The 27,491-nt window shown below is 35.5% G+C and overlaps 2 protein-coding genes across 5 annotated transcripts in view; one reads left to right on the forward strand and one right to left on the reverse strand.

Moving 5' to 3' along the window:
• Nucleotides 1–1,675: 1,675 nt before the first annotated feature.
• LOC125667928 (kelch-like protein diablo) lies at nt 1,676–14,248 on the forward strand. 4 transcript variants are annotated; one of them, XM_048901612.2, is made up of 8 exons: nt 1,676–1,853; nt 4,641–5,637; nt 6,932–7,078; nt 7,795–7,926; nt 9,721–9,897; nt 11,346–11,492; nt 11,844–12,009; nt 13,082–14,248. In XM_048901612.2, the coding sequence occupies exons 2-8, from the start codon at nt 4,689–4,691 to the stop codon at nt 13,236–13,238; spliced, it is 1,875 nt and encodes a 624-aa protein (XP_048757569.2). In that variant the 5' UTR covers nt 1,676–1,853; nt 4,641–4,688; the 3' UTR covers nt 13,239–14,248. The 4 variants fall into 4 exon arrangements, with proteins under 4 accessions (XP_048757569.2, XP_048757570.2, XP_056019727.1 ...); XM_048901613.2 differs by having other exon boundaries at nt 1,679–1,857; XM_056163752.1 differs by having other exon boundaries at nt 1,690–1,857; nt 9,700–9,897.
• Nucleotides 14,249–14,763: 515 nt separating this feature from the next.
• LOC125667929 (U3 small nucleolar RNA-associated protein 6 homolog) overlaps nt 14,764–27,491 on the reverse strand; it is an 82,474-nt gene continuing 69,746 nt past the window's right edge. The window contains exons 18-22 of the mRNA XM_048901615.2: nt 26,400–26,477; nt 26,169–26,275; nt 21,430–21,496; nt 15,153–15,225; nt 14,764–15,035 (exon numbers count right to left, since the gene is read on the reverse strand). Of these exons, the coding sequence (XP_048757572.2) occupies nt 14,875–15,035; nt 15,153–15,225; nt 21,430–21,496; nt 26,169–26,275; nt 26,400–26,477 (486 nt within the window). The 3' untranslated portion in view covers nt 14,764–14,874. The remainder of the gene's footprint in view (nt 15,036–15,152; nt 15,226–21,429; nt 21,497–26,168; nt 26,276–26,399; nt 26,478–27,491) is intronic.

A 27,491-nucleotide genomic window follows, 5' to 3' on the forward strand; every position in this document is an offset into this window, starting at 1 on the left:
AGGATATAAGGCTCACGGCGGGTGTTATCGGTGTCGCATAATTTATATTCCAGGTAGTTTAACGTTCTGGCCGGAACCCTAAATACCTACACTTTTCGTTTTGGGTTATAATTTACATTCTGGCCCGCGTAAGTTTGGTTCCGGCCATAATGTTGGTTCCGGGTACACTCTAATCCTTTAAACCCGTTGAAATATGAAATGTTTACGAGCATTTTTTATGGAATCTTTTTTTATTATTGGGATATACACTAATTTTAAAAGACCTGTCTTTAGAGCCGGATATATAAGAAATATTAACAAAACGTGCTTCCGAACACAACGACTACTTGAATCTCACATTGCAATATGTACTCAATCTCCCTAATCACGCATGCTTTAAAACACTTTACGATTTGTTACCATCACGTTTATGTAAAATTATACAATTGTTGTGAGATAAATAAAATAATAATAACTCCAGTTCAATGGATATAGATTAATGCTAGTATAAGCCCCATGTAATCTAAAGGAAGAACCAACTATAATTGTTCTCAAAACAAGTTTCACACCTATCCTCCTAATTATGGAGGAGGGGTGAAAATGGGATGCATCTAGGTACCTAGTTGCTGTCACAGACCATAGGAAATTGTTATTAAAACACGAGAAGCTAGATCTTTAGAACTGTACACCATAGCATATTTAGTAGATACCAGTCCACAGAAAATTGTCGTGAAAACACTAGGTGCTAGACCTACAGTAAGAAGTATCTCAGATACTGCCTCATCGGGTATAAGAACGACTTTCACTGCCTCCTTATTCGTTTCTCTTTTCATTTTCTGATCAATTAACTGGATATTGTTCATTGACGTCAGATAGGTGATGACACTTTCTATCGTTCGAGGTAGAATGAAAAAATACAAACTCGCGGTTCACAGTTTGAAACCGGAATGAAAATCCCAGAGATTTTTGTTAACGAGGAACCTAAATTATGATTTGAATGCGAAATAGCCGGAACGTTAATCATGCGACACCTGCCAACAGGGGATGCTTGCTACTCCTGAGCACCTGATCCCACCTCTGGTATATTCAGGGGTCCGTGTTTGCCCCACTCCTTTAATTTTGTATTCCTTATAGGGTTCATGAGATTCACTGTTCGGTGTCTTCACCCTTCATACTGATACGTACCAAAAGCTTGAAAACTAAGCCTTACTATAACGACTGAATCAGGAGACATATCGGCCTCATATTAATATCTGCATCGTGGATTGATGTATAAAAAAAACCCTGACTCGGATTGCCTTCAGGGAACGCGGGGTCAAAGGGCACGACCTGTTCCTAAATATATTCTCAATTAACATCTCGTTACAAGATGTCCTGTGGAGACCTGGCTTAGAATAGGTCCTCAGTACCCCTTGCTTGTCGTAAGAAGCGACTAAATGGGGCGGTCCTTCGGATGAGACTGTAAAAACAGAGGCTCCGTGTCACAGCAGGTGTGGCACGATAAAAGTCGTAAGTGCCGAGCATAGGCCTAAATTTTGTAGCCCTTCACAGGCAATAGTGATGTCTTCATATGAGTGAAGTATTCTCGAGAGGGACATTAAACAATGTACAATCAATGCAATCGAACTACAAGGTCAATTAAGTACTACCAGTACTTTGATTAACGCAAAATCGTAATATGCATCGGGTGTGAAATGCCAAATAATTTGACCACTTAATTTGTCAAGTAGAAGGAAAAAATTAAAAATAACTAAGACTTAGAGTTTAATTTGAAAGTACTTGCTAAGCTAGGTAGTAGGTGCGTGTTTCGTTTGTTTTTGGACACAAGACACGAATGTCCTGTACAGAAAGAAAGAGATGACAAAAGACGAATAGTAGGTATTTATCATTCTGGAATTGCTGTCGCAAAGTATAGACTATAGTAGTAACACTCAGCATACTTGATTCTGATAAAATCCAGCGGAATCGAACTAAGCCAGGTATACGCGGTGACGCGCTAAGAATCAAGTGACCCGGCTACAGTACAGTAATGAAAATGTTGACCTCCTATTGTATAAACATTATTCGGCATAGAAATGATCACCAACATATTTACAAATCATGTTTGTTTCACCAGTGTAAGAATTAAAAACATTATACCTTAGAATAAGCAACTCTCGATACTACTGTCTCCAAGGACACCAGCTTGAAGCCGCCTTCGCCTATCAAAATTTTCCGACTCAATTGGCTTACCCAGCGAGATGTGTGCGCAATTCCGGTTCACAATCAAATGTGTCACCAGTTAATCCGGGTACGTCGGATCGTTAGAATCAAAGTATATGCTAACTGCGCCATCATGTCTTTTGAGAAAAAAACCAACAACAAAACATTGACGGTGTTTGAAAAAATTCAATTTTTAAAGGATGAATTAATGCCACTGATCCAAATATAGTTAATTGTTTCAAGTTTACATTCTTAATTTACATTTTTCTGAATATTCAATAATGCTATTACTAGCATTAAAGCTGTTATATGACTTCTAATAGTTTCAATTTCATAACTTTTCCCATCAGACTCTCAAAAGGAGGCATGGAACCCAGTTTGTGAAATTTTCCCCTCAAACTTGGTTCCATGCCTTGTCTCACAGCTACGTGCTGTGCTGCCTATTTCAGGATCAAATAAATTCATTTGCAGCCTGCCACCCATGCTGACTTAAACTGCTGTGTTCTGCTTCTTTGATACAGGTGCTTCTCATCCAAAATTTCAAACTGGATATAATTTTTCATTTTTTTCCAAGGGTAAACTTGATTGGTTATGAGTTCTCCATACTGAGGCCGATTGCTTGAATAATAACACAATATAGTGATAAAGAAAAAAAAACTTTTTAAAATCAGCGTAAAACTCTGCGAATTTCATAGAGGGAGATTTTCACTGTAGACAAGTTTATGAATTAGATTGTTTTCAATTCTGGGTGCAAGACTTATCTGTAAAATTAAAGAAAAGGATAAAATTCTTAATCTTACGCATGCTTATTTTCATCTTAGAAATGCATATCTTTAAAAATACATACTGCATGGGTGGAATACTAGTTTATCATAGAGAAATTGTCAGAATAGAGTACCTGTTTATTATAGAGTAACTGTCAGAATGGAGTATTAGTTTATTATAGAGTAACTGTCAGTATGGAGTACCTGTTTATGATAGAGTAACTGTCAGAATGGAGTACCTATTTATTATAGAGTAACTGTCAGAATGGAGTACTAGTTTATTATAGAGTAACTGTCAGAATGGAGTACCTGTTTATTATAGAGTAACTGTCAGGATGGAGTACTAGTTTATTATAGAGTAACTGTCAGGATGGAGTACTAGTTTATTATAGAGTAACTGTCAGAATGGAGTACCTGTTTATTATAGAGTAACTGTCAGTATGAAGTACCTGTTTATTATAGAGTGACTGTCAGAATGGAGTACTAGTTTATTATAAAGTAATTGTCAGAATAGAGTACTAGTTTATTATAGAGTAACTGTCAGAATGGAGTACCTGTTTATTATAGAATAACTGTCAGAATGAAGTACCTGTTTATTATAGAGTAACTGTCACTATGGAGTACTAGTTTATTATAGAGTAACTGTCAGAATGGAGTACCTGTTTATTATAGAATAAATGTCACTATGGAGTACTAGTTTATTATAGAGTAGCTGTCAGAGTGAAGTACCTGTTTATTATAGAGTAACTGTCAGAATGGAGTACTAGTTTATTATAGAGTAACTGTCAGGATGGAGTACCTGTTTATTATAGAGTAACTGTTAGAATAAAGTAGCTATTTATTTTAGGGTAACTGTCAGAATGGAGTACCTGTTTATTATAGAGTAACTGTCAGGATGGAGTACCTGTTTATTTTAGAGTAACTGTCAGAATGGAGTACCTGTTTATTATAGAGTAATTGTCAGAATGGAGTACCTGTTTATTATAGAGTAACTGTCTGCATGGAGTACCTGTTTATTATAGAGTAACTGTCAGAATGGAGTACTAGTTTATTATAGAGTAACTGTCAGAATGGAGTACCTGTTTATTATAGAGTAACTGTCAGAATGGAGTACCTGTTTATTATAGAGTAACTGTCAGTATGGAGTACCTGTTTATTATAGAGTAACTGTCAGTATGGAGTACTAGTTTATTATAGAGTAACTGTCAGTATAGAGAACCTGTTTATGATAGAGTGTCAGCTCCAACCTAAAACATCATGTGATGGTTCTGGGAGTCAAACTGACAACTATTAGATCATAAATCTACATTTACATATGATTGACAGTCTTATTTTCAGAAAAAACTACTACATTAAAATTTAAAACGTGTTCTGTCTAGTGAGATGATTATAATCTTTGTCGAGATATTATTGTTCTATTGTTTATTTAATGTGAAGTTGTTATCTAAGAATATAATGACACTTTAACTCCTGTTTAATGCTAATTAGGCACCAGGGTCATGATTCAAACTTTAACCAAAATCAAATTTTGATTATCTGTGAGATGTTTATTGACATTAAAGCTGAACTGGAAGTGTGTAATTAACAGTACTTTGGTGAAACAGTCTTGCAGAATGTTTCATTATGACTGTATGCATTTCTTCAGTAGATTTTTGTTCAGTGTGAAAAATTATTTTGGATTAAATTTTCATTTAGGTGATGCATTAAATCCAGTATTACCATCAAACACAACCATTTCATACCATGGCTGTGTATATTGGAAAACGGGACACAGTGTCGCTGCCTGTGAACTTTTGTCCCTCACTTCTTCGAGGAAATCGTGGAAGTTTGGAATCGGTGATGAGCATTAATGGATCCTGCGACTCCAGTGACGATTATCGATATGCGGAGGTATCGCATCCAGCTCAAATGTTGGCTGGGTTACAGTCACTACGTCGAAACAGCAGGCTGTGTGATGTTAGTCTGTGTGTCGATGGACGGGAATTTCCGTGTCACAAATGTGTTCTAGCGGCGTTCAGTTCGTACTTTGACGCCATGTTCAGTGGTAACATGGTAGAGAGTCAACAAAGCAAAGTTACCATTAACGGAATTGAGTCATCCATTTTAGAAAAATTACTGGACTATGCATACACATCAGAAATCACAATAAACAGACAAAATGTGCAGAGCCTCCTGGCGGCCTCCAATCTGCTGGAGATCATTCAAGTCAAGGAGGCCTGCTGTCACTTTCTGGAGCAGAACATGGATGAAACAAATGCTGTAGGGATCCATTGCTTTGCTGAAATCCACGCTTGTGACGAACTACAACAAAAGTCCAAGGACTTTATTTTACAGAACTTCACAGCTGTCTCACAGAACGAGGAATTCAACAACCTTTCTCAGGCCAAACTGACTGAGCTCTTGTCAGATGATGAACTGATCGTAGATTCAGAGGAGACGGTATACGAAGCGGCTATGCGGTGGCTGGACCACAGCAATGATAATCGCCTCGGGGAATTTTACCGTGTCCTAGAGTGCGTGAGGTTACCCATGATCAATCCCTACTTCCTGCATGATTTTGTGGAACAGACGGATGTTATAAAGTCGTGTGAGCAGTGTAAGAAACTCGTGGATGAAGCTAAGAATTTCCACCTCCTGCCAGACAGAAGGACAGAATTCAATAATAAACGTATGAGAATACGTAAATCAGCAGGTATGTCTGTCTGTGCATGCTGTAAATTTAGTAACACATCTTGTACATGTATGTTAGATGTGATGGAACAAAAACTCCTGTTTCAGTGATGTGCATGTAAGTTGCTGATACTAGCCACAGTATACTTTCTAATGTAATGCCTTTAAACACAACATTTTCTCAAGTTGTCATTGCATTACAGTGATTCCTGTCTGTTATGATTTATTCCAACTTCATTGTTGTGTTTGATGACAGGTTTTGTGGAGGTACTAATTATGCCCCCTTCATAGAAGAGGGGCATATTGCTTTGCACCTGTCGGTCGGTATGTCGGTAGACCACATGTTGTCCACTCAATATCTTGAGAACCATTCACTTGATCGTAATGATATTACATATGTGGGTTGGTTATGAGTAGAAAATGACCCCTATTGTTTTTCAGGTCAATAGGTCATTCCACTCTGGACATAGGAAGATACTGTCCGCTCAATATCTTGAGAAACTTTTCCTTGACAGACATTCAACTTGGTACACTGATACATTGTGAGGAGTAGATGATCCTCATTGATTTTGATGTCACATGGTAAAAAATCAAGGGTCAAACTGGACACAGGAATATACTGACTGCTCATTGTCTAGAGACCCCTGTGCTTTACAGACATCAATCTTGGTACACTGGTACATCTTTAGGAGGAGATGACCCCTATTGATTTTGAGGTCACATGGTCAAAGGTTAAGGGGCAAACTGGACCAAGGAATATACTGACCGCTCAATGTCTAGAGAACCCTTTGCTTCACAGACATCAAACTTGGTACACTCAATACACTGGTACATCTTCAGGAGTAGATGACCCCTATTGATTTTGAGGTCTCATGGTCAAAGGTCAAGAATCAAACTGGACATAGGAATATACTGTCCACTCAATATCTTGAGAACCCTTTGCTTGACAGACATCAAACTTGGTACACTGGTACATCTTCAGGAGTTGATGACCCCTATTGAATTTTAGGTCACATGGTTAATCCACTCTTGACATAGGAAGATATTGTCTGCTCAATATTTTGAATTGGTGATACTACTCTCAATTAAATGATGCATGTGTATAACCCTTTTCAATTGGACCATGGGGGCATATATGTTTTACAAACGTCTCTTGTTTATTTTCATGTTCATGTTTGTGGAGGTACTTCATTAATTTGATGTTCCCTTTTGTGTAGTTACTTAATTAATTTGATGTTCGTGCTCATTGAAAGGTTTGTGGAGGTACTTAATTTTTTTTTTAAAGTACTTAATTTGATGTTCACACACATTGACAGGTTTTGTGGAGGTGGTGGTGGCGGTCGGTGGAGAAGATGATAAGGTGGTGCTACGGAGCGTAGAAACATTCGACCCAAATACATTGACATGGAAACCACTGGCGTGTCTGCCATTCGCAATCAGTAAACATGGACTGGTATCTGTAGGTAAGGCATTACACTCTGGGTAAAATCTTCTACAGAACCAGCAATTGAATCTCTAACAAACTAGGCACAATTCATCTTAGAGAAAAGGGGACACAAGTTTGTTAAAATAAAGGCCCAAGGGGGAAATAATTGACAAATGGTAAAAGGTTAGATGCTTAAAGCATCTCGAAGAACCACCAGGCCAGAAAAGCTAAAAGTTGCATGAAAGCTTCTCTATATAGTTTCAAGTTTGTTCAAAGCATGATTACTGGGGCCAGGGTGAAGCTACAATGGGGTTTTAAAGTTTTACAAAGGAAAATGTTCAAGAATTCTTTAGAAAAATTGCAAGGGTAAAATTTGTCAAACTCACATGCAAGCAACATACATAAAACTTTTCTTCTTCAAAATCTGAGCTCAGGGTCTCTTAGTCAAAGTTTTAATTATGAAATTGTAGGAAAGTGTGAGGAAATCTTCTCAAGAGCTTTGAGGACATAATTTGTCAAATTAAACTTTAAACAATCAAGGTTTTCATGGGGACAGGATGGGACCATTATATATGAGCAGAAAGTTTTACATGGGAAATTGCAACTGCTAAGATGAGTTATGTGACCTGTGAGCCTCTTGTTTATTTACAGTATTTGTTTTAAATGCTTGTATCAAATTACTAATACTGACAGGGATTCAAACTAAGAGAACCACACCAGCCAGATAGAAGGATTTTATTTTTGTACTTCTAGGTGGGTCATATCTATACCTGGCGGGAGGAGAGTATCCGGATGGGAATGCCAGTCGGAGCGTTTGGAGGTATGATCCTTGTCTGGATACGTGGGACGAGATGCAGAGCATGCAGACACCGAGATCCGAGCTAGGTAAACTGTCTCCAAGATCTAGTAATCTGTTACGGAGATCTGAGATAGGTAATCTGTTACTGAGATCTGATATAGGTAATCTGTTACTGGGATCTGAGATAGGTAATCTGTTACAGAGATCTGAGCTAGTAATCTGTTACTGAAATATGAGCTAGGTAATCTGTTACTGAGATCTGAACTAGGTAATCTGTTACTGAGATCTAAGATAGGTAATCAGTTACGGAGATCCGAGATAGGTAATCTGTTACTGATATCTGAACTAGTAATCTGTTACTGAGATCTGAACTAGTAATCTGTGACTGAGATCTGAGCTAGTAATCTGTAACTGAGATGTGAGCTAGGTAATTTGTCATCGTTCAGTTTTCTCACATGTAATATTAGGATTAGTCATATTGTAGTCTGTTTTAGATTTCTCTATGTTGAATGGGTACATGTATCTATAGTCTGTTTTAGATTTCTCTCTATGTTATACAGGACTAGCTATGTTGGATGGGTACACGTATCTATAGTCTGTTTTAGATTTCTCTCTATGTTATACAGGACTAGCTATGTTGGATGGGTACATTTATCTATAGTCTGTTTTAGATTTCACTATGTTATACAGGACTAGCTATGTTGGATGGGTACATGTATCTATAGTCTGTTTTATATTTCTCTTTGTTATACAGGACTAGCTATGTTGGATGGATACATGTATCTATAGTCTGTTTTAGATTTCTGTGTATGTTATACAGGACTAGCTATGTTGGATGGGTACATTTATCTATAGTCTGTTTTAGATTTCACTATGTTATACAGGACTAGCTATGTTGGATGGGTACATGTATCTATAGTCTGTTTTATATTTCTCTTTGTTATACAGGACTAGCTATGTTGGATGGATACATGTATCTATAGTCTGTTTTAGATTTCTGTGTATGTTATACAGGACTAGCTATGTTGGATGGGTACATTTATCTATAGTCTGTTTTAGATTTCACTATGTTATACAGGACTAGCTATGTTGGATGGGTACATGTATCTATAGTCTGTTTTATATTTCTCTTTGTTATACAGGACTAGCTATGTTGGATGGATACATGTATCTATAGTCTGTTTTAGATTTCTGTGTATGTTATACAGGACTAGCTATGTTGGATGGGTACATTTATCTATAGTCTGTTTTAGATTTCACTATGTTATACAGGACTAGCTATGTTGTATGGGTACATGTATCTATAGTCTGTTTTAGATTTCTCTATGTTGTATGGGTACATGTATCTATAGTCTGTTTTAGATTTCTCTATGTTATACAGGACTAGCTATGTTGGATGGGTACATGTATCTATAGTCTGTTTTAGATTTCTGTGTATTTTATACAGGACTAGCTGTGTTGGATGGGTACATGTATCTATAGTCTGGTTTAGATTTCTCTATGTTGGATGGGTACATGTATCTATAGTCTGTTTTAGATTTCTGTGTATGTTATACAGAACTAGCTATGTTGGATGGGTACATGTATCTATAGTCTGTTTTAGATTTCACTATGTTATACAGGACTAGCTATGTTGGATGGATACATGTATCTATAGTCTGTTTTAGATTTCTGTGTATGTTATACAGGACTAGGTATCTTGGATGGGTACATGTGTCTATAGTCTGTTTTAGATTTCTTTGTTATACAGGACTAGGTATGTTAGATAGGTACATGTATCTATAGTTTGTTTTAGATTTATCTATGTTATACAGGACTAGCTATGTTGTATGGATACATGTATCTATAGTCTATTTTAGATTTCTGTGTATGTTACACAGGACTAGCTATGTTGGATGGGTATATGTATGCTGTTGGTGGCTGGGATGGAGCTGTGAGACTGGACACTGTGGAGCAGTACAATCTGTACACTAATGTTTGGTGTTACGTCTCAAACATGAAGATGGCCTTGACCAGTCCAGCAGTAGCAGCAGTGGACGGATGTCTCTATGTCACAGGTCAGTACAGTGCTCGACTCAGCAAAGTTTTTGTCATGCTGTTTCCTGTCATGGTTTTCAGTTTCATGTTTATGTACTTTTCCACTCTATTTTAAATTCACGGTTTTTATGACCATTCTGTAATACCATCATGATTAGGTTATATTCACTACAGTTAAAATTTCATGTTTTTAGACTACAGAGAAAACAAGGTACTGTGAGCAATGCTAACCAAGAATACCCCCCGCTTACCCCAATCTCCCGAAGGGTGTTGTTAATAGGTATAAATTACCTCTTTCCTTAGTGTAAAAAACAAAGGGCATGACAAAACCTTCGGTAGTTTCTTCCCCATGCAATGAAAAAAGCCGTTCAAGAATTTAAATAGAAACCATATTGCTACTTTAATGTCCAGTGTGCTTGACCTTCGACCTTTTGACCCCAAAATCAATAGGGAACATCTTAGTCCCATGGGTAGTCCATATGTATGATATGGTGACTGTAGGTGGAAAGGATAACGCTTTAGAGCCCGGAAACCATATTGCTACTTCGACGTCCAGTGCGCTTGACCTTTGATCGGGAACATCTTCGTCCCATGGGTAGTCCATATGTATGATATGGTGACTGTAGGTGGAAAGGATAACGCTTTAGAGCCCGGAAACCATATTGCTACTTTGACGTCCAGTGCGCTTGACCTTTGATCGGGAACATCTTCGTCCCATGGGTAGTCCATATGTATGATATGGTGACTGTTGGTGGAAAGGATAACGCTTTAGAGCCCGGAAATCATATTGCTACTTTGACGTCCAGTGCACTTGACCTTTGATCGGGAACATCTTCATCCCATGGGTAGTCCATATGTATGATATGGTGACTGTAGGTGGAAAGGATAACGCTTTAGAACCTGGAAACCATTGCGTTTACATACGGATGGACAACCCAATTCCAGTATCCCCCCCCCCCCCCAACTTTGTTGCAGGGGGTATAAATACACTGTAGTGAATATAAGACTGTATACAGTGATGAATTCTGATGCTGAACGGGAAAGCATGACTAGTCAAGTGTGAGAGACATGGAATTTTAGCTAGTGTTTTGATACTTTGCTAGTAACAGTGAGAGAAAAAAGTGTAAATGACTTCATTATAACCAGTGATTTGTTATAAACATGCTCATTGTAACTGTGTCTAACTTAGACTATATCAGAATCGGGAAAAACGCATTTCCAAAGTTCTCCTATAATTGTTGAAATAGTGGACATACAGTTGGATCTAAATCATCTGTAATTCCATTTCATTATTTCGGCACGATATTTATTACGTGTTAACAATATATACACTGTGCTGGGTCTTCACAAGAAGACATAAAATACTTCTTTCCATGGTGTAAATTGACTGGCTTATCGTTACTTCCTGGTCTTTCACCATTAGTAGAGTTCCTTCGTCACTGTTAATAAGCTATATGGTCACTTTTAGGTGGAGCTGTCCTGGAGGATGGAGATGGCATAGATCTTGTCCAGTGTTACAATCCCCGCTCAGACGTGTGGACGGAGAAGAGCCCCATGTTGATCCCCCGATCGGGGTCTGGGGCCTGCGTACTGGACGGCTCGATATATATTATAGGTATACAGTTACACAGCATCCAGGATTACATTACTTCTTTATGGCAGCTAAACAGATATTAAAGAGGCATGAACTGTCAAATAGGAATTTAAAACCTTTTAATTCTTAACTAAAAAACAAAGAAAAATATATCTGAGGGTAAAAAAGTGATAAGGTTTTTGTTAATTTTAATGATAACCCCTCAACAGAGATTTCCAAAAGCTGTAAATTACCATCCAATTTTCAATCAGATTAGATTTGCATACTCTAGAATTCAAATTCAGATTGAAAACTTTGTGCTGACTGGATCAAGTTTTAAATGATAATATGACACTGAACTGGATGTGTGTGGGTTTTTTTTTCGTCTGGAAGGTGGATGGCATGCCGCCACAGAAAACACAAACAAGGTGGAGTGTTACAACCCCCGCACAAACCAGTGGACCCAGAAAGCCTCGCTGTCAGAGAGGAGGTACCGTCCCGGGGTAGCAGTGGTGGGAGGAAAGATCTACGTGTGTGGTGGAGAGGAGGGATGGGACAGGTAGTCCTGGTTTTATATAACAACAAGTAGTGGTCGGTTTTAGAGCTCAGCATTATAACTGAGAGGCCCTATAGTGCTGGAAATCACATTTTATTCACAAGCACGTTGTGTACACATAATTTCATGAGAAATCAATTTGTAAAAATTTAGTTCTTGTGAAGAAACTCGTACACATAGAAGACTAAAGCAATATGTAATGATTCGTCAAAATTAGGTTCTGTAAACAAATGCGTTTTTGTATCCACACAAATAATTGTGATCTACAATAATTGCCCAAGAGAGGGTGCTAATATAGGCAGTATCTGGAGTCCAGTCTTTCTTGTATAACATGTTGGTTTTAGAATAAATAATATTGTTTAAAATGAACTCCAGTAACCGTGGTTTCCATTTGTCTGTCAATACTTGTGAGTGACGCGATTTCTTCATTACCTTTTGGCATTTAGTTCTTCACTTCGTAAGTAGACATGGTCAGGAAAAATACGTAGTGCAGTGTATTTAAGGATATAGGGTACCCAAAATAATTGTTATAGAATTTTGTAGAACTATTTGTAAATGTTTTGATATGGCTAAAAACCCATATTTACATGCGTCACAAAATTTCTTATGAAACTACTTTTATTTTTGTATTATTATCTTCATCCTAGTATTTTTAAAAATGGAAAGTGGCCGGGTGAAAATGTCTATACATTTTGAGGACCAAAGGTCAGAAAGAGAAATTTATTTTGGGGTTGTATGATATTGCAACTAAATTGGTTTTACACCTGCAGACATTGTTTTTTGTACAAAAGTAAATAAATATTTTAAAAATAAGACAATAAATTTTGGCCATTATGTTGAAGGTCAAGGTCACGATAGATCTCATTATTGACCATTTTTCAGTGTGGCTTTGGATGACGGTTTTGTGTAACAGTTGACAAGTTTCATGTATAGCTGTAGAGCACAGCATCCTGTTATAAATTGAATTAAAATGAAGCGTCTCAGCCTTTTTTATGTAGATGACCATGAATTGCATATTTTTGATATTTTCCAATTTGACTAATTCTTGTTATTCATTCTGTAATTTATATTGTAGATACCATGATACAATCGAGTGCTATGACCCCGAATCGGACAGTTGGGAGATCATCGCAGAAATGCAGTCTAGCAGAAGCTGGCTAAGCTGTGTTGCCATGGTGATCAGAAAAGAAATCATTAACAAAGAAAGATCAACTCCATTCTGCAATGTCTGATTCCCTAGTGACATATCTGCAAAGCTACTTTCATTTTTCTCTCCACTTTCAAGGGATTTTGTACAGTACATAAATGCATTCTAACATTTTGAAAATGATGGTGTAAAGTTTCAATTACCCTGACAAAGTCTTGAGATTTTTTACCTGTAGACTTTGTAATGATTACAAAACATTTAAGAGATTATGCTGAAGTTTACACCATTAATTCATAAGCACTCATGTTATTAATTGGTGACTGAACAATTAAAGGAATAATTATCATGTCTGCAATAAGACGATGGGAACAAATATATTCCATATATACGTACATATGTGTACTACATTTTTATCAGTGTGTAAAAAAAAGGGGGTGGATGTAAATATTGGAGCAGGCCTCTTGAAGAATTTCTGTGTAAAAATGATCATGAGAAATTCATTTAAATCAGAGTTATTCCCCTTGACACATCTTTGCTGGACAAAGATCTTCTCGCATTCCCATGTTTTATTAATCTCGTTAATGTGCTTGCTCTACTTTATACTGAGAAAAGCCTCAGATTTTGTATAATAATGTGTATTTCACTCTTTATACAACAATTTCACGTTTTAATAGATACAATTAATCTCCACTGAGATATGTGCTTAACATTGAGTGTGTTCAGACTTTGGTGGTTATTGGTCGTGAGCTGTACGGCACATCACTGCTGGTTCTACAATAATACTGTAGTGTTTTATATATGGTCTTACCATGAATCAACTTACTGACAAAACGTACAAATATAAATCTGTGTACTTTTCTTTTAGATACCTGCCCTGTGCAAACATAAGGATGGGTGTTGGTATAAAATTTAGTTTTTTCTTCACAGTTATGTATATGTGTACATTATCTGAGCTGTGTTCAATAGTATAGAAAATAAGCCCATGTTTATATTGTACTGCACACTGCACCACAGGAATCTCTGAGGGAGGGGGTATTCTACTAAAAATGACTTGTGCACATTATAAACTGAATATATAATAAACATTCAATAACGTATCTTTGTTTTTCTTGGCCAGATCTTTATTCATACAAGTTATACCTTTACTTGCATCCAGAATCGTGTATGATAAAATATACAATAAAATCAACAAAACTTTGTGGGTAACCTTGATGCACCATACAGGACTGCGTTCAAGAACCTAGGTATGGTGGCTGATTTGTGTCATTTTAAAATTTGTCATCTTCTCGTTATTTTAAGGCGAAAAGTAGCTAATATTTTCATTTTGTCATCTTTTGGGACGAAAAGTCACTAAATATTGTTTTGATGTCTTTTCGTCTCGAAGTAACAAAAAAGACGATAAATTGTAAAATGACACAAATCAGCCACCATACCTAGCCGCTGTGATGTTGAATGCAGTCCAGGACTGAAGGTCACTGAGACCCTTTTTTTTTTTTTTTTTTTTTAGATATCTGGGTCAGACTAGTTACTTGGAGACTTGGTATCTGATGACCATAAGGTGGTTTTAACAACATACTTGAATTATATTCTCTCATGAAGAATGAAACCAATTTCTTTAGCTTTAACATACACTTTATCATTTCTTCCTTCAAAGTATCTGAATAATTCACATTTGTATTTATTATCCAGTACAATAGTATATGCCGGGAAATGTCCCTCTTTTATTTAAGATGTCCAGTCTGCATTAGTGTGTGTTTTGTAACGAATCTCTCATTTTGCTCTCCTTCCAAACATCGAAGAGCTCGGAAGTGGATCTGTGCTGCTTTTTCCACATTTCCATCCGGATGTTCCGACTCCAGTTGGATGTACTCGATCCAGATATCTAAAACAATCAGAAAGGTGTGTTTTAATCCAGTTGTCCTATAGTCTCTTCCATACTTAAAGCTTCCTTCAGAAACTACTCAAGTATAGGTTCATTCTTTACACGACAAATCAATACCTGCAACTGAAGTTCCAAAGTCTTTTATGGCATCCTCATATGCTGCTCTCAAGAACTTGATCTTCTGTTTTGCCTACAATGCAAAAGAGCTGCTTACATGCATGCAATTTTGAGTGCTTTAAGGTTGTGATTGCATGGGTCATTGAAAATTAATGAATCTGAATTTTTTTGATTTTTACATATTTTGTAGTTGACAGTATCTGTAACTCATTATGAAAGTATCATATATGGTTTTCACGGAAATTGTGACGCTACGGTTGTCATAGTAACCCCTCTTGTTGACTTTCCGTAATAAATGGTACAGGTATTACAGGTGATGTTTAAAACAGATACAAAAGGGGTAAGGGATACAAATTTTATATCAAATTAAAGTTAAAGCCTTGGATAATATATGATTTGTATTGATATGTTCATTTATTTTCATATGAAGTAGAAGCAGGGCTGCTTATGAGCAATTTCGCAATTTTTAGAAAGCAATTATTCACCAAATCAGACATATTTTCACCCCCTGAGGAATAAATGACCAATTAATTTTTTTAATTTTTAAATATATTTTAACATATGTTGGGAGGAATTTTTCCTGAAAGTATCAATATTGGTTTTCAGGTTTACTATGGTGCTATAATCACTATGGTTACCCCATCCCACTACTTACATAAATGCTACAGGTGATAATTACAATAGATATGCATCTTACATGCATTTATTTCAACTCATATTAAAACATGCATTTATTTCAACTCATATTAAAACTATGAAAATGTTTTGATGTTTATTATTGAATTTATTCTACATAGAATAATAGTACTGTTGCTTTGGAGATGTTTTTATTACTTTCTGTTTGAAATTACTTGTATATTCCTGCTCTGTAAGCGTATGTTAAAAACGCGGGAAATGTAACCCATCCGATGTAAACTGTGTATTGTGACGTCGATACCTGTAACGTCTTTATTTTTTCCCCTCTCCTTTCAAACCAAGCGATTATCAAACAACAAAACTTTCTTCCTTTTTATATTATAAGAAATAACTGAACTAATTGAGGAAAAGATATTAACAGCAAGGGCTGCTTTTCAGAATACACACTTTTTGATTTCTCTTAACATCCACGTTACATTGTAGCATTTTAGATTTATGTGCACTAACACAATATACATGTTATGGAATTCATAGCATTATATATTATGATTGTAATAGGCTTAGTGGTTTGTGAATTAAATTTACATGCTGAAAGACTGAAAATTAAAAGGGGGGGGGGGGGTTACATGTATTATGGAGACTTAGGGCCTTATGACTATTTTTAAAAAAAAAAAAAAGATAATTAAAACATAAGGGATTTTTCATTTGTATTGTATTTCATTTGTATATTTCTAAACATTTTTTCACTTTGCCCTGTGTCTGGTTATAGGCTATAGCTGTCAAGTCTGTTTCCATCGTCTGCCATTATTACTGATGCTTAAGTGCTTGACGTATTCCGGAATAGGAAACGAAAATAGTCTATATTTAGATACTACCTGAATAAACCACATGATGCCTTGCAATCACTACCTTAAAGGGACAGTAAAGGTCATTTTCAAATGTTTTGAGAATTAAAATGAGTCCAAATGACAGTTTTAAGCATTTTTATCTAAATTTCGGGAGGTATGCTACACCAGAGAAAGATATAGATGAAAAGTGGAGGATATGTACAACAATATTTTGAAATTGAAAACTTTCAAATTTACTTTATTTAGTCAAAAAATGCAGTTTTAGTTGAAAGCAATCTGAGAAAAATTTTAAAAGCCCTGCTGGACTCGATCACTCGATCTACAGTTCAGCAGTCGACGTGCTAACTTACTGAACTACTCAGCTTGGCAAGAATTTTTTAAATGAATAGACAAATATTGCTGATATTTATATTTCCATCCATGCTTTAAAAGAAAGTCAGCCATTATGATGATGTAGAGTACCTCCTTAAAATGATTATAATCTTCAAATTAGGCCAATTCCACTTAATTAGTAGATTATAATCCTTGGTTGCCAAAAAAAATAGGGGGCGGGTGAGAGGATTTTATATTTTTTATTTTTATTTCCCGAGAAAAAAAAATGACAAGGCATCACACAAAGTGTAAATCAAGTTAACATTCAAAGAACCCTTGTAAAAAGATATAAAACCAACATTCTGTGACTTTAATCATTCACTCATGTCACTGGGAAGCAAGTTTGTTGGAAATCGTAATTTTTGCGAAAATAAAAGAAATCGGAGTGGGCCCTTATTTGAGGGGCGGGCGGGGATGATAATCTATCAATTAATTTTAATTGGCCTTATGTCCCCTGAATTTTTGCTTTTTGGACAAAAATTCAATCTGACAGCTTCTTGGTGTTAACGTTTGACAAACCTGCAGTCATTTCAAAAATGTAAAATATCATTCATACATACTGTACATCTTTTTTAATTATATGAAAAAGGAATAAGATGACTTGGGGTAAGGAAAAAAGCATTAAAATGAGCTTTACTATCTCTTTTTAATACATTATAGTAATTTGTTCCCACTCTGTTTTGATTATAAGGAGAATAAATACATGTTACAAATATGACATCAGTTTAGCATGCATCCCAAAAGTACATTTCATTTATTTCAATTGTACTTATCAATTCATAGATTGCTGGCAATGGCATCCAAATAGTATATTTCATTTATTTTAAAGGTACTTTAGAATTCATATAATGCTGGTAAGTACTTGTTAAACAAAGTTTTGTTTACTTGGGACAAGGATAAAATCTGCAAACCAATTAAAATCACTTCACTTCATATTTATTTGTAAAACTGAAACACAAAGGTTCTAAGTGGTCTGTTTTGTATTCCCCCCACAATGGAGGGAACAGCTTTATTAGCAATGTCTGCTACCAAACCAACAGCAATAAATTTTCCATATTCAGATTGAATGAAGCCATCAGTTTGCACAAAGTCTGTCAGGAATTTATGCATTCCGCTCCCCATCCACAGGAAATCCACAATACCCCCATCACTGTACCGGTATCAAACTGTCGGAGTCCGCTGATAGGACCCCGGCTGTATTAGTCATTCTTCTCAGGCACAATAGCAGACTACCAGGAGAAAATGGCAGCTTATGAATTACATAACATCTCGTTGTTACATACATCATACATAATGCAGCCGCATTGTGTGCAGGAATAGGGTTCCACTTGTGTTTTACGACCTGCTTATGTGTTTTCTACGATTCTTTCATCTCTATCACAAAAATTCCGTTGCCGACTAATTGAAATAATGGCTATTGTTGTTATACTTCATGCAATCTGGGTGAAACTTGCATTTCCAAACATAACATCTCTGTTTTTCAAACAATCAGCAAAATTTATCTTTCCATCTGAACAATAGTTGTATGGTTTCCTACCAACATTCTGATTACAGATTTATCAATGACATTCCTTATCTTGAAAGTTCGGATTCTATTCTTTGTACATGTAATTTTCTCTTTCGTAAGTCATACTTGACTTCCAGTCCAGAGTACTGGTACACTTACGACATTCTATAAACAATAGCCAGCAGGTCTCAATTACCATGAATACCCATTGCAAAATGAAAATAATCACAATGCACTGATATATTGATAATCACAAAACATTACAACACAATATTTTCACGATATCAATATATCTTGCACAGAGTTTGAGACACAAAAGATTTAATCAGGGTACTGCTGGAAAGGAAACCAACACCTTGCAATAGTTACAGCACATTCAAAAATGTACAGATATCAACTATATTTTAATACATATATCAGCTATAGTTTTATATAGATAGCTATAGTTAAACACATATATCATCTATATTTAAACACAGATATCAGCTATGGTTAAATACAGATATCAGCTATAGTTAAACACACAGATATCAGCTGAAGTTAAACACAGATATCAGCTATATTAAAACACAGATATCGGCTATAGTTAAACACATATATCAGCTATAGTTAAACACAGATATCAGCTTTAGTTAAACACATATATATCAGCTATAGTTAAACACATGTATATCAGCTTTAGTTAAACATATAGATATCAGCTTTGGTTAAACATAAATTATAGATATCAGCTTTAGTTAAACACATAGAAATCAGCTTTATTTAAACATGTATTATAAATCTTGTCATATTTATCATGGTTATAGTCAGTAAACCAAAACTGTTATTTATTTTATGTAAAATAATCCAATATTGGAAAGCAATTAAACTTTCTAAAATATTGCAATGTCATCAAGCAATTCAACATTCTAAAATATATCGCAATGTTATAAAGCAATTAAACTTTCTAAAATATTGCAATATTACAAAGTTATTCAACAGTCTAAAATATTACAATATTATAAAGCAATATCAATTTAATATTCTATGGTTCCCAAAAAAAGGTCTTACATGTATTGCAAGGAATGCACAATGCCATGTGAAATATGAAAGTCCTATCACTATCCATTCAAAAGTTGTAGGCAAGGTTAAGTTCTTGCAGTCAAACAAACATGTACACAAACGGACAGCCCAAAGACTATATACTCCAGATTCTCAGATTACGTGGTATGAAAATATTGCTGCAATATTATGAAGCAATATCCTGTCAGTAGCTTTTATTATGTACTGTAAAGTCAAAACTTATCCACAACCACCTGTGATATCTGGTTATGGGTAACTACTCATCTCGAAGGGCGGGGACTATACACACTGTCAATACTATAACTAAGTCTGTAGGGGCGGGGACTAAACACACTGTCAATACTATAACTAAGTCTGTAGGGGCGGGGACTAAACACACTGTCAATACTATAACTAAGTCTGTAGGGGTGGGGACTGAACACACTGTCAATACTATAACTAAGTCTGTGGGGGCGGGGACTATACACACTGTCCATACTATAACTAAGTCTGTAGGGGCGGGGACTAAACACACTGTCAATACTATAACTAAGTCTGTAGGGGCGGGGACTATACACACTGTCAATACTATAACTAAGTCTGTAGGGGCGGGGACTAAACACACTGTCAATACTATAACTAAGTCTGTAGGGGTGGGGACTATACACACTGTCAATACTATAACTAAGTCTGTAGGGGTGGGGACTAAACACACTGTCAATACTATAACTAAGTCTGTAGGGGCGGGACTAAACACACTGTCAATACTATAACTAAGTCTGTAGGGGCGGGGACTATACACACTGTCAATACTATAACTAAGTCTGTAGGGGTGGGGACTATACACACTGTCAACACTTTAACTAAGTCTGTAGGGGCGGGGACTAAACACACTGTCAATACTATAACTAAGTATGTAGGGGCGGGGACTAAACACACTGTCAATACTATAACTAAGTCTGTAGGGGCGGGGACTAAACACACTGTCAATACTATAACTAAGTCTGTAGGGGCGGGGACTAAACACACTGCTAATACAATAACTAAGTATGTAGGGGCGGGGACTATACACACTGTCAATACTATAACTAAGTCTGTAGGGGCTGTAGGTTTAGTCCCCGCCCCTACAGACTTGGTTATAGTATTGACGGTGTGTTTAGTCCCCTTGTTTGCATTATCATTCATTACATACAGCTTTCATTTTTGTATTATTTCTATGCTTTAGCATTTCTGTAAAACATGTTATGTTATGCTGAGTAGTTTCCAAAAGGCAAAGTTAATATATAAACTTAACATAAATCATAGGCCTGATCCAAGTCTCTGTAAATCAGTCAGGGACCCAGTCTCTGTAAATCAGTCATGTACTCAGTCAGTCACTGTAAATCAGTCATGGACCCAGTCTCTGTAAATCAGTCAGGGACCCAGTCTCTGTAACTTACAATTCTGATCCCAGTAAATGTACATTATAGTCCTGATCCCTGTGATTGCAGAGTAAAACTGTGATAACATTTTAAAATATGGCTCTGATTTCAGTGATGAGTTACAGCCCTTTCTTCATTGTATTGCATTACACTCTTGATTGTCGTGATTTTGTTAAAAGTTTCATGAAATATTACTCATGAAACAGACAGAGTAAGTGAACAGTCATTTTAAACATCTTATAAATGTTTTGCTGGAGTTTGGGTTTTCTTTTTCATAATGTGACTTTGTTCCTTTTACATGTATTTATTCTTTTTTAAAAATTCACAAATCTGCTACATCAGTAATCGAAGCTAATAGAGACCCATAGCATTAAATTGATAGTCTCAGAAAATCAGGTGTTCATCAGACATTTTCAAACTACAAAACTTTCTAGCAAAATGAATGAAAGTACCTGTGATTTCTCCACATGGATATATAGATGATAAAAATTCAAAGACAGCGGCTTCAAATGCTGCAGCCTGCAACAAAATATTAACACAGCGTTAATGTATTTTGTGAAATGGACTGAAAATAATAACAAACTACCCGGCTTTAATAATATGATAAAAAGCAATGAGAATAAATCAAAGCAGCCACAATCAGCTGATCCAAACCATTAGACCAGTGTGGGTTCCCGCCTGGGAGGTTAGGGGCAGATTTGTCAGGTACCCGAAGTTAATGCAGCGTTTGTTGGTGTATGTATTGTACGATAATTACACTCAGGTAATGATAGCCACGTCTACACTATTGCCAGTGTGAAATTCAAATGCTTCTTAACATGCAAAACATCCATATATACAGGAGAAAGAATTTTATATCTCGCACTGCAGGGCTTCATTAATGCGAGAAAAAAGCCATCAGCCGATCCTAGATTTCTTACAGAGTTTAGACGTATAAAACATTTATTGATATGGGCATGAAAATTATTGGAAACCTTTCATGAATATAATTTACAGTTCAGTGATTGAAATATGTTGTGACAGTTGCTCTGCAGAATTATATCAATTGACAAGATACCCCTAAAACACATCCATCTCCGTAACTGTAAAGCTGAAATTACATTAAACCAATGACATCCTCTACTCTGTAGAAGACATTCATGTTTAATGGCCGATCTCAAGCCATGCAGTACTTTACAGTACAAAACTAGCATTGTTCACATGGAGTTCAAGCCTTCATTTTCAGGAACTCTGTGAATATTTCATCAAAGGATTTTCAACTAGAGAAATCTCCTTCCATTTTTTTGTCTCTTTATGATATATATTTGTAAATATCTTGTCCTTAACATTGACACTGTTTCTTGAACCTTTATATACTTGTAATAAATAAGTAGTTTTATTTTGGCTTTCCTCACCATAAACATCATCATTTAACATACACTCTCGAACATCCTTTTAAAGAAGTAAACATATTACTCCATTATTCATGCATTAAAACTAACATCAAACAATTTCATCCAAATGGGAGCACATTTATTTTGCAAACCCTCCTCATTACAGATTAAGATGGTCATTGAATTCACAAAGGCATGCATTTCAGATGTAATGCTTAAAACAGTTTATTCCATTGAGAGAGATCTAACTTGGTCAAAGAGAAAAGAAAACTTTTATGGTACCAATTAAGTTAATACAATCTTCAAGCTAGCCTACTGGAAATGAGACCAGAGACTCAAAGGGCCTGCAATGCTCACTTGATGAACATGGTACAATTTGTATATTAATAAAACAAGTTTTATATACATGAGATATATCAAATCATGATTAATACTTTGCAATGTTAATATAATATCATTACAATTTGGTGCCAACTTTAAATTTGTGGCCAAAGACTATGATTGGCTCCTTACGTTTGACCTTATGATTGGCTCCTTACGTTTGACCTTATGATTGGCTCCTTACATTTGACCTTATGATTGGCACCTTAAGTTTGACCTTATGATTGGCTCCTTACATTTGACCTTATGATTGGCTCCTTATAATTGACCTTATGATTGGCACCTTATGTTTGACCTTACATTTGACCTTATGATTGGCACCTTACGTTTGACCTTATTTCCATCATTTAAATGGTGATTTTAATGATTTGAATATTTAAAAATTTTTTAATCACATTAAAATTTTGGTGGCAATTTTAAATTCATGATTAAAGATTATGATTGAGACCCTCAGTTGACCCTTTATCCTTAATTAAATAGTGACTTGAATTTTTTGAAAAATTAAAATCATGTAAAATCATTAAAATTTCGGTGCCATTGGTAAACTCATGGCTAAAGATTATGATTGGCTTACTCATTTGACCTCTTTTCCTTCATTTTAATGATTTTAACAATTCATTTTTTTTTAAATCATTGCAATTTTGACGTCATTTGTAAATTCACATCCACAGATTATGATTAGCATGCAGCCTCAGTTTACCTTTTTGCTTTCAATAAAATAAGAATTCTTAAGATTTTAATTTTTTTAAAAAATTCAATTAAAAGAAATATCATTAAAATTTTGATACCATTTGGAAATTCAAGACTAAAGATCATTGACACCCTAAGTTCACTCCTTTTCTTTCATTTAAATTAAGGTGGCTCACTACACCCTGAAATTGTTTCTCAAATCAGTACAAATTGATTTAATCATAAAACGATATGATGATATATAATAAGTATACATGCCAAAAAGGCAGAAAATATGCAAATTTGGATAAAAACACGATTTTCAAAAAAATTATTTCAACACAGACTGGCGGATTTGAATTTGAGATCTGCGGTTCACCAGCCCAATGCTTTAACCACTGAGCTACAATGATAGACAAATTGATCGATATAAATAATTTTATAAAACATTTAAATTGCCATCTTGTGATGTAGTGTCATAAAGAGTTTTAGTGTAGTGAGCTACCTTAAATGGTCATTTTAATGATTCATTTTAAAAAAAAAAAAAAATCAAATTACGTAATTTTGGAGCTACATGTATTTGTAAATTCATGGCCAAACTGCACAAAGATTATAATTGGCACCCTCATTTGTCCTTTAATTCCTCCTTTAAAATATGACTTTAATTTTTAAAAAAAAAGATTAAACGATGTAATATCCTCCCTGCATCCTAAACAACTTATACTGTTACATTATAAATGAAGCAAACTACTCTTAAAAATCAGTTTTTTATGAAAAAAATTCTTTTGACCTAATTTTGAGTTTTTAAAAATAAACACTTTCTATCTTTCTAACTTTAATTCTAAAAGATGAATAATGACATAACACACTAAAAGGTATCTTCCCACCAAATATGTTTACATTTGACCCAAAAATAAAGATAAAATGAGTTTTGGGGGGAAATTGTGAAGATCAATAGACTGTGAAAAGTAGGTCAAAAGGCTTTTTGTTGCATAAATGATAATACCTTGTAGATTACTATCAAAGTCATGTATATACCAAGTTTCATAAAAATTATTTCAAATTTCCCCAACTTCAACCCCACCTCAGTGCCACATCCTTTGCCCTGGGGTAAATCCTTTTACATATTCAAAAATCTACATCATATAAGTCTGATGAGTGGTTTTGGGGGGAAAAGATTTTTTTAGTGACTACTTTTTACTACATTTATCTAATTATCTTCCCTTCTTTAGCAATGACCCCTATGAAATTGCCTTATCTGACATCCCCTGGCCTAGGGATGCCCTAGCTGGTGCAAGTTTGAAAGAAATTGACCAAGACATTTGTGAGATATGGTCCAAATTCTAAACCGTTTTAAATTTCTCACACACTCTGCACACCGCATGCACCAATCCTGGGTCACATGATAAGCTCCCTTGAGCTAAAAATCAAGTCTTTCCTAAAAGGCTTATCATTTCTTTTTCTTCATCCAAGATAGAAAATCTACACTAATCATGATTAAAGCAGGGATTTTTCAAGGTCCAATTTACTGTTGAAATTCGACAGTATTCCCCGTTCAAAATTAGTCAAATTTTCCCCTTTAGAATAATCCCCCCTTTTGTAAACAAAAATATTCACTTTGATTCGCATAAAATTTATGCATGTAATGTATCTAGATTTATTCAGGATCGACATTCTCCTATACCAGTATTTTTATTGTACATGGATTTTGTAACTTCAAAGCTGTAATGTGAATACATGTACATTTTAGATCTTTGAAAATAGCCCCAGGTATACTTAAGTTTCATGATTTAACATCTTTAAAAAAAATTCTTGAGGGGGGGTGGGGTGGGGTGGGGGGGGGGAGGTTGCCCCCGGACCCTCTAGTTGCTTTGCGCTTTCGGCACTCAGTTCAAGCCTGTAGCTCTCAATTTTCCCCTTTTATGGGAAAAGGGTAGTAAATAATTCTTAGTAGAAAAATCCCTGTAAAGTATATATAAAGATCAATATGGGTTGAGACCCAAAATGCAATGGGGAGAGTGGGTGGTGGTGGTCACGGGGGGGGGGGGGGGGGGGTCTTATTCATCCTGAATATATTAAACTGCTAACAATATTAAAAAGAAAACTTTTCTTACATAAACACTGCTGGTCCATAGCAATAGCTCGCTCTCTCTCTCTCTCTCTCTCTCTCTCTCTCTCTCTCTCTCTCTCTCTTTGAATAGGAACCACATACACAAATACTGAAGCCCTTAAAAAAAAACTAATACTACTATGGAAAATCACAGCTTAATCAATTAACACTTGTGTCCTCCAACCACATTCACAAGGTCATACAACCACATTAACAAGGTCATACAACCACGTTCACAAGGTTCTCCAACCACATTCACAAGGTCATACAACCACATTCACAAGGTCATTCACAAGGTCATACAAACACATTCACAAGGTCATTCAACCACATTCACAAGGTCATACAACCACATTCATAAGGTCATACAACCACATTCATAAGGTTATACAAAGTTCAGAATCATGATCTTACCATTGCTTTGTAGATCTTAGATTGTTTGTAGTCCAGAAACTTCATACCAGCAAGGTGAAAAGTCTGATTTCCTGATAGCAAGCGATTGTATTTAGCTACCTGGTGTACAGCTGAGACACGACCTTGACCTGTATATAGCTGGGGATTCTATGACATTTCACACAATTTTGTTTTACCTACCTAGCATACAACTGACATGTGACCTTATTCCTAAGGTAGGCAACTTTTCCTCACATTAACCCACCTAGTATAGAGCTGTCGAGTAGCCTTGACCCCATTCTTGAGATAGGTCCACTGCAGGTAGGTTTCTTTGATAGGCATGCAGACTTCTCGACAGGCCATTATTCCTAACTGTTGTCAAGGAAAAATTTAAAACATATTATGAAAAGGATTCTATCAGAATACTATTTATACTGCAAAGCAAAATTTATTCTTTTGAAATATTTTATACACTTTTAAACATTGCAACAACTACCTCAAATAAGTCTTCAGTTTCTGATCTGTTGCAGGTTGCACAAAATTCCAGCACCAGATTCCACAGTGGTTGACTCTCCTGAAAAAAAAGAAGTGCTATTTTTCATGCAATAAAAATCATGATAAAATATTCATTGCAAACTTTTTTACTATGATAGCTCTAATTAAAGATGAACTGGTTGATATTTTATACCCTAACCCATAGCTAGGAATGAATGAACTTCAATGCTTTCAGATATATTCATTTATTCTTGTATCATAGAATGCACACAAATCATATTGCCAAAGAATATATTGTACAGCATCAGCATCAAAAGAAGGATTTTCTCTGAATCAGCGGAGTATTGTCCATGTGTAGAAAACCCTCACATGTCTCAATAGTATAATAATACACAGCCTTAGATTAATTACTAATTAGCATCAGATAATAAGTTCATCAATTTTTCTTCCATGAAAAAGATCACAGCAAGTCTTTCTCATAAAAACTGCTTGATTAAATTTTAAAACCTTGTCACAAAACTAGATGAAAGAACAAGTTTTACACAGCGCCTTATTTTGCTAGGTGAATTATAAATTCCATTTTTTTTTTTTTTAAGACTTTTTTCATTGTTTTTTTGCATACCATATTCATCCTATTGAGTGCCCCTGCTCCTATGAGATTTTTCTTTTTTAAACTCTCAAAAATTAAGAACCCCCAGTATGACTGATATCAGATAAAACATCCCTCAGATTTTGAGTTGAAATTGCAACCCCTCCCCATTACAATCATGAACTTTACAAAGCATATGCACTGTTTGTTCATCCATAAACTCCATTTAAGAAATGATATACATGTATGTGTACTTATTATGATAAATATATTAAGTACCCACTTTTATAAAAAATTTGGCAAAAAAAAAAAGGATTTGTTCAAAATGGAAATGAACTAGGTCATTTAATGCAAAGATTTTTGACAAAAACTGTCAGTTTCCATTTCATTGATTTATTTGGATTGGTAATAGCAGCTGAACCACACAAAATGTTGTCCTTTCTGTCAAATCTGCCCATTTTTTTTCTTAAATGAGAGGAAATTAGGAGAGTCTTATATATGACA

This window comes from Ostrea edulis, chromosome 4 (genome assembly GCF_947568905.1).
Source record: "Ostrea edulis chromosome 4, xbOstEdul1.1, whole genome shotgun sequence".
In the NCBI taxonomy this organism is placed as follows: Eukaryota; Metazoa; Mollusca; class Bivalvia; order Ostreida; family Ostreidae; genus Ostrea; species Ostrea edulis.

Excerpts from the sequence above, each read along its gene's own strand:
- LOC125667928 (XM_056163752.1), top strand. The coding sequence starts at position 4,689 with ATGGCTGTGTATATTGGAAAACGGGACACAGTGTCGCTGCCTGTGAAC. Across the intron at positions 5,638-6,931 it reads GAGAATACGTAAATCAGCAG|GTTTTGTGGAGGTGGTGGTG; the intron begins GTATGTCTGTCT and ends ACACATTGACAG. Across the intron at positions 7,079-7,794 it reads ACATGGACTGGTATCTGTAG|GTGGGTCATATCTATACCTG; the intron begins GTAAGGCATTAC and ends TTGTACTTCTAG.